The 13,870-nt window shown below is 36.6% G+C and overlaps 1 protein-coding gene across 6 annotated transcripts in view; it reads right to left on the bottom strand.

Moving 5' to 3' along the window:
- The window catches only part of UNC5C (unc-5 netrin receptor C), a 365,666-nt gene that overhangs the window by 64,504 nt on the left and 287,292 nt on the right, over positions 1 to 13,870 (bottom strand). For 4 of the 6 annotated variants that reach the window (XM_058721861.1, XM_058721862.1, XM_058721865.1 and 1 more), the window contains 3 exons: positions 13,182 to 13,362; positions 9,417 to 9,584; positions 6,684 to 6,848 (listed from right to left, as the gene is read on the bottom strand). In XM_058721861.1, the coding sequence (XP_058577844.1) occupies positions 6,684 to 6,848; positions 9,417 to 9,584; positions 13,182 to 13,362 (514 nt within the window). The remainder of the gene's footprint in view (positions 1 to 6,683; positions 6,849 to 9,416; positions 9,585 to 13,181; positions 13,363 to 13,870) is intronic. The other 2 variants (XM_058721863.1, XM_058721864.1) reach the window with 1 other exon arrangement.

The raw sequence follows: 13,870 nt of genomic DNA, 5'->3' as shown, positions 1-13,870 counted from the left end.
AATTATAAACATAATGAAAAGCCAAGTGTAAAGCAAATGGTGAATAAAAGGCACATTGAAAGAGAAAAAAATTACCTGTAATCTCACTGGCTAAATATAAATGCATATATTTTATTCATCTTTTTCCTGAGCTAACTTTTACATAGTTATGACTACATGCATGTATAAATCCATATTCTGCTTTTCCATGTTAAGCCATCATGAACATTTTAGTGGCTGTATGATATTCCATGTTATGTAAGTGCTCTAATACTGGATTTTCAGGGTTTGCATTTTTTTTTTTACAATAAATTACAAGGAGTTTGTAATGTATTTGATATATTTGGCATATATCTTCTTAGGTTTTCATATTAATTGCTTAAAATGTATTCATTAAAGTAGGATTACTGGAACAAAGGGTATAAACAATTTATAATTTTTTTTAATATTTATTTTATTATTTTATTTTATTTTATTTTATTGTATTGTATTTTTAAAAATTTTTTTGTTTAACATTTATTCTCTTTTGAGAGTGAGAGAGACAGAGCATGAGCGGGGGAGGGGCAGAGAGAGAGGGAGACACAGAATCCGAAGCAGGCTCCAGGCTCTGAGCTGTCAGCCCAGAGCCTGACGCGGGGCTCGAACTCATGGACTGTGAGATCATGACCTGAGCCGAAGTCGGACGCTCAACCACTGAGCCACCCAGGCACCCTTATTTTTGAGAGAGAGAGAGACAGAGCGTGAACAGGAGAGGAGAAGAGAGAGAGGGAAACATGGAATCTGAAGCAGGCTCCAGGCTCTGAGCTGTCAGCACAGAGCCTGATGCAGGGCTCGAACCCACAGAAATGTGAGATCATGACCTGAGCCTGAAGTCCGATGCTTAACCGACTGAGCCACCCAGGCCCCCCTAGGGTATAAACAGCTCTTAACCCATATTGTCAAGTGGCTTCCCCAAATAATTATAAAAGTTTATATTCCCATTTAACAAAATATAAGAGACTCCACTTCACACATTTGTTAACATTTAGCATTGTTACACCTTTAAAATACTCAATAATCTTATAAGAAACCTCAAAGACTTTGATTAACAATTTCATTTGGCATTGGGGAAACATGTATTTTCTAAAGTGTCTTAAACACAAAACTAGGAATGTGAGAAACAATTTAGAAAACTTGTGATTAATTATTCAATAGAAAATTAAACATTCTAAAAACTATAGAGTCTAAGAAAAACAAAAACCTAAATTAAAACTATGAGTAAAACCAATCTCTGATATGTATTATTTAGGAATAATGGGAGATGGAAGTGAATCAACAATAGCCATTAACAATTAAATAGTCAACGCTATTGACTGAACATTTTATTTATCTATATATTTTTAATGTTTATTTATTTATTTTCAGAGAGAGAGAGAGAGAGGGCAAGCAGGGTAGGTGCAGAGAGAGAAGAAGACAGAGAATCCCAAGCAGGCTCCATACCAGGAGGAATTGATGCGGGGCTCGGACCCACGAACTTTGAGACCATGATCTGAGCTGAAACCAAGAGCGGGATGTTAACTGACTGAGCCATCCAGGCGCCCCTAACTGAACATTTTAAAATAAAGTTTAAACTATACTCTAAGTTCTACTTATCTTTCATATCTTTATGAATTTAAGTATAATCCAGTATAAAACCAGATTTTCTACTACAATTTTGAACTTCCATTAACAAGTAAATTTATTTTTACTTTGTTTTAATGTTTGCTTGTTTATTTATTTATTTTTGAGAGAGAGAGAGAGAGAGAGAGAGAGAGCGCAAGTGGGGGAGGGACAGAGAGAGAGATAGAATCCGAAGCAGGCTCCAGGCTCTGAGCTGTCAGCACAGAGCCCAAGGCAGGGCTCACAGTCACAAACCCACAAGATCATGACCTGAGCCAATGTTGGACGCTTCACCAACTAAGCCACAGGTGCCCCCTTAACAGGTAAATCTAATTCATCTACATTACTACCCTTGATATATGATGATCCTTGGTATATACGGTCTCTTTTTAAATTTTTTTAAAAAAATCTTTATTTTTGAGAGAGAGACAGAGTGTGAGCAGGGGAGGAGCTGAGGGGAGGGAGACACAGAATCAGAAGCAGGCTACAGGCCCCGAGCTGTCAGCACAGAGCCCGATGTGGGGTCTGAACTCACAGAACCGCGAGATCATGACCTGAGCCAAAGTTGGATGCTCAACCGACTGAGCCACCCAGGTGCCCCGATACCATCTTAATTATTGTTTTCATTTACCGTATTTTTTCTTTTTTCTTGTTCATTTCCTGCCCTTAAAAGTCTCATTTTGAATTTACGAATTCACCTTTTATCTGTCAGTATTAATATTTTAACCGGTAAACTTGAATCTATATGGAAATTAGAAACATTTAACTTTGATCACACTTTCCCATATGCTGTGTTAATGTTGTCCATAACTTAGTTTCTTATTTTCATTTTATTTTCTGCCCCTTAATTGGTCTCTCTCTTGTTTTTAAAAAATCAATTTCTGTTTTACAATATTTTTAGTAGTCTACTCAGTGAGAGTTTGTGAGTAGTAAGCCTTCTCCATCTTGATTGTCTGAAAAGCTTTTTAATTTTGTTTTCTTCAGCAATTTGGATTTTCTCATTCTATTTTACATGTGTTTTTACTTCCCTTTTATAAAATCACTTACTTTATCTTCCCTGTATTCTGAGATGTTTCATAAGCTCTTCATTCCAGTTTACTAATTTTCCCTCCAGCTTTATCTAAAGTTGCCTCTGATCCGATTTTTAACCTCCCCCTGAGTTTTAACTTTCAATTATGTTTACCTTCTAGGCATTCCCTTTGATTTTCCCCCTAATCTGTTTACCCTTTTTTACATATTCTATTCTTGCATTTGTGCTTATATTCCTTTTAAAAATACAGTTTGTGTTTTTCCTTTTATTTACTTTATAATCTCATTCAGATTGTTCTGTGTCCATGTTATGAGAACACTAACTCAACTCTGATGCATGGTCTCTCTTGCAGCAGACTGTTCCCTTGGGTGCTGTGAAACTGTGTATTGTAATCTCATTTTCAGGCTTGGGCTACTTTTGTCATAGACCAATGCACTTGGGTTGTGGGAAAAACTCAACAGAATGGCTTGTTGTTTGCTTCTGCTGGTACCCTAGAAATTTCACCAATTATGTTAATTACTTATCTTTTGTTTTTTAGTCCTTTAGTACTATTGTATCTTAGATTCCGTGGCAGATCTGGGTGTAGTATTGTGGTTTTACTATGGGTTTTATTTAAGTGAAGTCTTAATTTTTATTTTCTCTGCCATGAATTTTCCTGTGGCTTCCCTGGGCTGGTGGGTAAAAAAAAATCTAGTTATTTTTCATGGTGGGAGCAGTCATTTATGCGACCCAGCTTTATTTAGGGCTCTAGCTTTCAACTCTTGGCCTCTGGCTTTTGCAAACCCAGGGCCTCTGCCTCTGTACCAAAACTAAGACTCTTGCTCCCAATCCTTAGGATCCACACCCCTGTCCAATGTCCTTCTGGATTATTCTGGTATCCACTCATGCAGTTACCCCTCTCATTTTGAGTTCCTACTTTATTTTGAGGATTTATCTTTCTTTTGAACTTGACTCATTCTCTCTCACACACATATACAGACACTCCATATGTGTGTATATGTATGTCCTTTAAGTTTTAATATTTTACCTAATATTTCTACATATTTTGAGTCAAAGGTATTTGTATTGATGGAGATGATTAAGGAAGAAATGTGACTGAATATGACTATTTTGAACACATTTCTGAATAAACATTGAGAGTAATATATTGTATATATGCCACATTGTTCTTAAGTATCAATGTGGCTTTTAAAATAAACTACCCTATATTATCTAGGCTTCTGAATTCTACTGATCTCTATTATGCACTCTGAATTTCTCCCACCTAGCTGTGTATGTCTATATATATATATATATATATATATATATATATATATCAGAATCATCTGTATACACCTTCAACTAGGAATACAATTTCAGAGGTTGTATTGTATACTTTGTTGAGTGGTAACTAGCTTTATTTTGAGATAATATTGCAATATTGTTGAAAGGCTATTAATGCATTGAAGACACTAATTCTCCTAAAGTAAATAAATGCAAAATTATAATTCTTAATTGTCAAGTACAACTTTTTGGCTATCTTTTCTACTTCCAGTCTATCTCTTTCTTTCTTTTTAAGTTTATTTATTTTGAGAGAGAGAGAGAAAGTGTGCATGTGCGAACTGGGGATGACCAGAGAGAGAGAGAGAGAGAGGGAGAAAGAGAATCTCAAGCAGGGCTCTGCACTGTCAGCACAGAGCCCCATGTGGGGCTCAATCTCACGAACCAGGAGATCATGACCTGAGTTAAAATCAAGAGTTGGACACTTAACCAACTGAGCCATCTGGGCTCCCCATCCTATTTCTTAATTATAGACCACGTCTCTCTCGCAAGCTTGGTACTTTCACTATTAGAAAACCTTTGTTTTTCAAAATGAGTGCCAAGAGCAGTATTATTTCTTTGCCAGATTTTGGTGCAATGTTATGCCTGAAACACCCAGCTTACTGGTAAGTAGAAACTGTAACTTTCACTCTAGAATACTATAATTACACAGTGTAGCACTATCTTTGTGGTTTTTATCACTGAGGAAATCAATAGTACAGACTGCAATTTTCTGTTGCACTAGAGTAGATAGATATAGGAGAGCAGATGAGTTTGACTTAGTAGGGGCTGTTACTATAGTAAATCAGAATTGTAAAAGGAGATAAACAGGTTTTTTTAATCTGATTTTAACCCAAACACTCAAATGTTTCACTCTAACAAGGGATCTGATAAAATTAAAAAAAAAAAAAAAAGCAAACAACAAAACTCCTCATGTAGCCTTGTTCCTGTTCCTGATTTACATAATCACTTCACTGCCATCATTACTGACAAATACCCAATCATTAAACAAAAGGTTCTATAAATGCCATAGGAAACAAGCTAGATGCTAAAGGGATGCTATGTCATGAAAGTCTTAATTTGAATGTTTCATGTTTGTATTTGACAAATGTCATAATTTCATACGTGTCATTTTGTGTAACCAATTAAAGGCCCCAAGTTCCATCTTTAAGCATCGTATTTCTGGTTAAATAGGTTGCTTTGGGAATTTAAAAATATGCACAATAGAAGCAGTAGGTGTTAAATCACCCAAAGTGGAAATATAGACTTGAGAGAGGGAGAAAAGGAAAGAGATGAGAGAGAGACACACATGGAGAGAGAGTTCAAATATTGCCACCTTTTGATCACATGAATCAATTTGTTCACCACTAAAGGAAGGATATTAAATTACAAAAATATTTAAAAAAAGAATGACGTGGTGTGTGCTATGTTTTTATTTTAATCCTCAACTCAAAGTCACGCCTAGAGGAACAAACCCTGTATCTCTGGATAAATGGTTAGGAAAACAGCTATATTCTTTTCATTCTTGTATTTCTAACACAAACTTGGTGAGATGCACGGTAGCAGTCTGCAAATCATAACCAGAAGCTGTGCTTTATACTCAGCAGCAGCCAGTCCTCAAAGAATGCGACATACTGTGGACAGAAAAAGAAGAAGCCTGTTGGATTTTTATTCTGTGTCAGCAACATAATTACTTATTTGTATTTTAAGTAAGGTTTCTTTTTAAAGGTCCTTGTGTGTATAGACCCTGGAAGGTAAACACAATTTCATAAATGTGGCGAAAGTGAAATATTTTATTCTTAAACGACAAACACAAATACTTCTACACAAATATATTTGGTTGCCTGTATTCTGCAAGCAATTTGTAATGTGTTATAAGAAATGTCAACATCTGGCCGCTATTAGTTAAGATCCAAGGATAGCACATTGTTTGATCCATTCAGCCGCCTAGGCGTGAGATCAGAACAATTCTTAATACCTTACTTCATGGTCATGTAAGATGGTAAATTTTGCACATCTAAGGGCTCCTCCATTAAAGGGGTAAGAGTTTGCAAGTATGGACATCAAACTATCAACTCATTAAGAAAATCTAAGAAACAAAGCCATGAAAACTGGGGGATATTTCTCCTATAGCACCCATTATATTCCTGGGCCAATCTTCTACACCTGGTTTTAAAATTTTTGTTTTATTAACATTATTTTCTTTGAACGAACATTAACACAAACCTCAAATTTTCAAGGGCTTGTGGACATGTTCCCACCAAGCATTTGTTGTAAATTGGTAAATTGCAGGACCATTTCCTGTCCTTTAGATATATTTTACATTCATGGACACTGGTTCAGTAACGGCCATGAATTAGGAATAAATAGCTTACTTTTTTGAAGTCATGTGATTCTACTATGAGTTGCTTAGGGTGCCCTTTTATGCATTCTTATAAAGCTGAGTAATGGCTCCCAGGTCTGGAAAGAATGATAGTTCCCCCATGGAAATGACTAACTCACTCTTTGCTCATGAGAAAGCAATATTGTGTATGTCATTTGTTAACCGGACAGTTATTATTCATTCGAGTTCCTGGGAGATTAGTTCTTTGAATTCTGAGACAGAGCTACTATATTGGTATATTACTGCATTGTTTTTGTTGTTGTTCAGAATTCTTAATTTCTAATATTTCCCTCCGAGAAATTCAAATGGTTAAATATCAGGCCTCCCAACTGCTGTTTGCTCAAATAGACTTACTCTGCATGCACAGCCCATCAGTGCAGTTCTTGGATTGCAAGACGAGGCCATCACAGTCCTTGCCTCCGTTCTTGGGGGCTGGTGCCGTGCACTCCCTCCTGCGCCAGTGTGTGCACTCGGTCCCACAAGTAGACCACTTGCTCCATGAAGTCCACCTGCCATCCACTGTCACACACACACACACACACACACACACACACAAAAACCAGCATAAGGTCAGAGGGAGAAGCAGCTGCTTGAGGGGAGAAGGGAGTAGAACTCAAGTATATAAAACGAAACAAAACAGAACAAAACAAAACAACAAAACAGAAAACTGAAGAAAATGTCCCATCAAGGAGTCCTGCATTCATGTCACCTGCTGGCAAGTAAGCACGCTCTACATGCATTGTCAGGGTTCTGAGAACTTTTCTTACTGGGTGTGTGACTGTTTCCTTACTGACCAAGCAAAGGAATGCTTAAAGGGACACACAAAAAGCAAAGTTGTCACCAGGAGCTGGTGAGGACTAGGAGGTACATAAAGGTAGATCATGATGGTGCCCTTTTCTCTATTAAAAGGGAAGCTTTTGGATTTTATATTGAAACTTAGGGGACGTCTTTTTGAACCCAAGATTTCTTTGCACATAGTGTCATGTGGTCAGTGCAAGTAAACCTGTGTAAGGATATGGAGAAGAGGTTGGTACAATGGGGATACATATATCCACCCAATGACCAATCCATCCATCCATCCATCCATCTATCCATCCATCCATCCATTTATCCATCCATATCTATCTATCTATCTATCCATTCTCTATCCATGCCTTACTTTTTTTTTTTTAATTTTTTCATCCAGGCAGCTTGATGCTGTTCTGCAATGCTTTGCTGAAATGACTATATTATTTTCCACTTATTATTCGATGATTCCATTCCATTATTGATGATATATATATATTTCTATTTCTATTTTACAATTAATATTTATACAGATTCCTAATTTTTTGCTGTGACTCAGTCATTTATAACTGACTAACTTTCTTTCTAATTTTTGTGTCTGACTTGTCAGTAATTTCAATGATACTAAGCTATCTCTTTTAAAAATATACAACTTAAATCCTAAGTTGAATAAATACATAGTAAGTCTCACTAAAGTCACACTTAAAATTCATTCTTAAGAAATTCTTAAATAAGATAACAATATTGAAAAGTGGTTAAATAAAAAGTTTTCCTGAAATACATAAGTAATTATGATTATATAGAATTCAATATAAAACAATGCCAAAAATCATTTATTGAACATCTAATATACATAATATCTTACACCTACATATTCATAAAAATTACATTAATTTTAATAACCTACACAGTTTGGAAAATCTATATGATTTCATATTCAAATTACTGTGTAAATATATTATGTATAATGAGTATGGAGATATAAACATGCCCATATGAAAAAAATGATGAAAGCATCAATATTTCAATTATACAGAGTTGGCTGTATAAGCAACTCCCAGCTATTTGGAGAAAATACATTTGCTTTGACCTAAACCAGCCCAAAGTTTACACACACACACACACACACACACACACACACACACTTCTATCTCAACTCAAAATACTCAGTGCATTTTTAATTGTGGAAGTCAATATCTAGATAAAATATAAGAGACTACAAGGTAAATATTGAAATTTTGAACCTAGCTAAGTGTCAAGATTTGTTACATTAATAAAATCTCTCAAAGGATTCAGTATGGGATACTGTTTGGATATTTGAGAGTGGACACTTGGGAGTATAAAATATAGATTATATTTTTCTACAGTTCATTTCTACAACCCATCTCTGAGAAAGTTTCTTTAAGGGATGAATAAGACAAAAGGTAGGCAAGATAAAGGGACGTAAGGAGATTGTTTCTAAATCATGAAAGCACAAAAAAATAATAAAATAAAATACAAATAAATAATGAAATTGAAATATAACAGCTACCCAAGGAATGCACTAAATTTATGGATTATTTCAAAATAATTTTAGCTTAAATTTTCAATATATCATATAATTAAACATTTTAGTTGATTTTGGCAATATTAACTTTAATTTGCCTAAGGATAAAAGCTGGTGACAACATGAGACAGCATCAGAAGATGGTCAGAAGCAGAGGGATGCAATCTTGCTATAGTTGCCACTGCAAATAACTCACAGAAATACACAGCCAACATGTACAGATAATAAAGAGCTGACTGCATTGTATTTTCAAAACCCATTAGCCCAGGTGTCACAAAGCTTTGTCTTCTTTTTAATTCATTCCAAATGTTTTATTTGCCCTTGCCCAGAAACTGACACCAAATATCAAATATCTCAGTCTAAAACATATTCTAAATTTTAATTCCAATAATTTCCATGGCTGTCTGAAGATCAAGAGTTGTTATTCCTAAAATGTGTGGCTTTCAGGGCTCTCCAAATCCCTTGAATTATAGAATCTATAATCTTGGCTCCAGCAGTTTTGTCCAGTAATAGAGAGGGATCATGTCCATAAGTGCTTAATCTCATGTTTTATTCTATTTTGCATGTTTGGCTAATAAAGTTAAATACTGTTTGGGAGAAAAATACTTGATTTCTCAGCAGTGTAAGCATTCAATGGTATGATGGATAGAAATAACATTTATCACATATTCAGGTGAATAAGGCTTTGTTTATATCTCCTAAAACAATCTTAAAATGGGAGGATACATTTGGAACACAAGCACTGTCTTATTTACCTGGGCATAAGGTGGTACAGGCTATTTTCTGCACACTCTGCCCTTCACAGAAGGCACCACCATTGAGTGGTGCTGGGTTGGTGCAGGTCCTTGTGCGTTTCTGATACCCTCGTCCACAGCGGCTATTACACACAGACCACTCTGTCCAGGTGGACCAGCCACCATTTACTGGAAGAAGATAAATATAAAATTGAATCATATGTGTGTTCATGCACACAGACACACAAACCATGCACAACACACAGACAAAAAGTCATCTGCTAAGTGACCATAAAACAATCTAAAATTTCAAAGATAGAAGAGACCTTGGGCATCATTTCATTCAGTTTTACTGCATAGCTGAGGAATCTAAGCATAGAGATAAATAAAACGAATTACCAAAATGTACTCACCTACTCAGAAGAGTATATAGAACCGTGTTCTATTTTTCTTGGCTACTGTTCTTAAAAAAAATACATTCCTCTTACCTAATCAAGCTTTAAAAATTATTTTTTGATAGCTTATCTCAAATAATAAATGTTTACATCCTTATGCCAAGGTGGATCTGAAGCATGAGAGCTGAATAAAATCATGTAGCTTTTTCTTAATAGATGATTGATTATTTTTCTTTAGCACATGTAAACTTTACAGCCTTTTAAGGACTTTTGGTCAGTTTCATTAATGCGGTGAACCTCGTTAAAAAATAAAGTCTTATATTGCTAGATTTTAAACTAATTGAGTAGCTATTTGATTGAATTGGCATTTAGTTTATGTAATTGAAATGGACACCTATTCTGTGTGTAAAAGTCAATTATGGTGTTTGATGGAGAGTTCAGTGTATGATTATAAAACCTACATTCTACTGCTGTGTTCACTATTTACCGCCGGAGATATCCCTGTAGAAAATACTCTAATATATTTTAGGACTTCCATTATGTGAGTTTAGAGTACATTATTGTAATTAAGCATTTTCTAACAAAAATTATTTGCTGGTAGTTAAAACCTGACGTAACTAGTAGAAGTTAAAACCTGACGTAACTAGAACTCCTGATCATAAAGAGAGTGCTAGACACTCAGGCAGCACACAGCTTATATGTGCATATCACACGCCCAACATCTCCTCTGCTAGAATCCTATGCAAGACAATGGGAAAAATTATGAATATGTTATACATACATACACAGACACAAGAATTTTCATGGCAGAGTTATTTTTCTATAAAGATAAATAATTGTAAACAACTGTAATGTTCAACAATAGGAAAAGGGTAAAGTAAACGTATGTTCATGTGACTGACATCTAGGCAGCCATTAAAAAATGGTGCTCTAGAAGTCTATTTAATAATACATGAATATTTGAACATCACGTTTAAGTAAAAAATATATTTATATCCCTTACTTAAAAAATCTTATCTATGCATAAAAATACCAGTAGTATGCATATCAATCTTTTTAAAAGCTATTTCTGGATGACAAGATGACAGGATTATTGGCATTTTCTTCTCTGACCTTTTCTGTGTTTCCTAAATTTTCTATAACAGATATATATTTGCCATCTCAAAATGATACTAACAAAAATAAATATATACAACACACTCAAAAATGAAATACTCATTAGATGTATACGTTTGCTATAAACTTCTGGTGAGCCTAATCTATGAGCCTTGGACGACTTACTTTATGAGGCCATGAAAAGGACAAGCAGATGGTTGATAGGTTGTGTTTCAGTTAGTGTTCCAAAAAGCAACTTAACCTGCTCAGCTTTCCAAAACCCAGTGTCATGGAATTGTCATTGTAAACTGCTTCCTAGCACACTGGCAAGCCAATATTTGGGGTTATAGTATCCATATACTGCTCTGGTAGGATTTTAATGAGAAACAAATAATGATAAGCTCCTAGAGAAAAAAAAAAAAAAAGGAATGTGAAAGCCCTAGACTTATACCCTCATTTTACAGACAAGGACATGACGGTTCCTAGCATCCTGGTCAAGTGGCCAACTGAAGGTCAGTTACTAGAACTAGTCCTAGAGCACAAGTCTCCTGACCCCTAGGGTCCAATGATGTTTTTTGAACTCAAAGTGCCTAAGTTCCATCTGTTTGATTCTTTCTAAAAACCATGTTCAGCTTGCATTTGTAGATATTGAAAGCATGTTATATATAGGGGAAGAGATCTGCATGTATATTAAACATCTATATAACTCATAGAAAGATAGCCCATCATCATTAGTTATCTATGATTGCTACGTGCTGTGATGTGCTCCATTATCTTTTGCACTTTAAATGCTGTTAATCAAGTTGTTCAGCCAGTTTAGAAAGAGATAAAAAGTAGGAATCCTTTCATTGTGACTGAAGAGAGGCAACTACCTACAATTTAACATAGCCATTATCTTGACGAGGAAATTAAATCTCAGAGTATCCAGAGAATTAAAAAATTGTATGTATCTGTCTTGGAATAAAAAGGAAAGATTTAAAGTGTCACAATATACAGCCTCTGGAGCCTCACGTGGTTTCTGTTTCTCATAACTCCCCACAGCATGAGGACATCCATCCAAATGGCAGTATCTACACTAAGTACCACGAGCCAGATACCTGCCAAGGGCTGCCCCTCCTTTGCAGTCACCCAGACGTGAAAGTCCCTGGAATGTCCTTTCACACTGACGCAGCCCTGAAAAGCTTCCTTAAGTTCCAAGTGGTGGTGAGACACAGGCATCTCATTTAAGAGGGGGCATACCCTCAAAATACTTCCCAGGGTTGTTTGGTTTCCTCTGACACAATAAATCACCCAGAATGTGAGGACCTACTGTCTGCCCAACACTGTGAGAAATACAGAAGTACACAGAGCAGTCTCTTGGTCTATAGTGGAGCTTAACACACAGCTGGGGAGATGAAACTCCTCATAAAATGACTGGAAGGCAACTGAGTGCTATACCGCAAAGAGATAAAAGCATCAGACGCTACAGCAAAATTGGGTGTGAAACTGTTGAGTATTTCTGGAGAAATATTAGGTCAAATTGGATATGAGCTGGACTAGAAAGGGCCAGAGAGCGGAAGGGAAGCTTTCCGAAGAAATCATTATGTTGAACTTGCTATGTGGTTAGGATTAGGGCCACTGCATAGCAGTGCTCACCTTCACTCTAACTACCCGCACTGCCCCCCCCCCCCCCCGCCCCGAGTGTGTAAAGCAAGTTCCAGGAAGTCAACGTTGTTCTCTGATGTATCTGGGGAACAGGTCAGCCACAATTTGCCTGACTAAGCCAAAGCCCACAGAATTGTCAGCGGGCTGACTTAACCATCTTCATCTCCAAACTCACTCTAGATCTGGGTGGTCCAGGGTGTGGAGGAGGGGGGCACGCTTAGATGGGTGAGCATCTTCTGGCTTTGGTGCAGGCACTCAGGTGGATTTCCTTCACTCTTCCATAAGCTGACTGACCAAGGGCTAGGAATTTCCAAGTCTGGTCTTTCTATGCCTATCAGGGAAGCAGTTAAACCTCACCGCTGAAGCTGCAAGCTGGCAACAGGGATTGAAAATGGGTGATGGGCACTGAGGAGGGCACTTGTTGGGATGAGCACTGGGTGTAGTATGTAAGCAATGAATCACGGGAATCTGCTCCCGAAGTCAAGAGCACACTGTATACACCGTATGTTAGCTAACTTGACAATAAATTATGTTTAAAAAAAAAAAAAGAAAGAAAAAGAAAAGAGAAAGGGCCTCTTGCTTGATAGTTTAAATTAAAACGAGAAACTGTAGTTTGACATGGACTAGATTGAGACTCCACCAGCTCACTCACCGTAGACTATGACAGTTGCAGTCGTGCTTTTCCTCTTGGCAACAATGTTTTTGGCAACGCAAGTATAGTTTGCAGTATCTGAGAGGCGGGCCTGCTTTATGATGAGGTTGTGATCAATAGTAATATAAAAATTCCGATCTTCAACGGGGTCAATTATGTCTTCATTTTTCAACCATTCCACCTAAAGATGCACCAGAGAAATAGGTAAGTACCCAGTATGGATCCCTCGATGGCTGTCTGTCCTAACCTGTGTTTTAGAATTTGTATGACATTGCTCTGTGCTATGAACTTCAGCAATCCGGGAGGAAGTAACTTTCTGAGGTCATGTGAGGTATCACTCACCTGCCAAACATGCTGATTCTGTCTGTACTACATTATTCTCAAATGTCAATGAACCAGTTGGGAAATACAATGTTCAAATTGTTTTCACTTTGCCCTGCAGGCAAGAACAGGGAATGTGCACTGCCAAGTTCAGAACCCAATCAAAAATAATAGGCTAAGCATTTCAAACGGAACTCAAACCTTTTGCTATTTGATTTGTTTACTCTTGGCAACTAACTTGCTGCTTTTCACAAAAGAATGTAAAGACTATTAAAAAAGCTCAAAAGGCATCTTCGACATCATGTAGCTCTAATAAACCAACATTTGGATGATTTACGTGTAACCTTGCTGAAACATATGGATTAAAT

The sequence above is a fragment of the Neofelis nebulosa genome, chromosome 3, assembly GCF_028018385.1.
Source record: "Neofelis nebulosa isolate mNeoNeb1 chromosome 3, mNeoNeb1.pri, whole genome shotgun sequence".
Taxonomy (NCBI): domain Eukaryota; kingdom Metazoa; phylum Chordata; class Mammalia; order Carnivora; family Felidae; genus Neofelis; species Neofelis nebulosa.
This window is presented reverse-complemented; position numbering and strand designations above follow the sequence as displayed.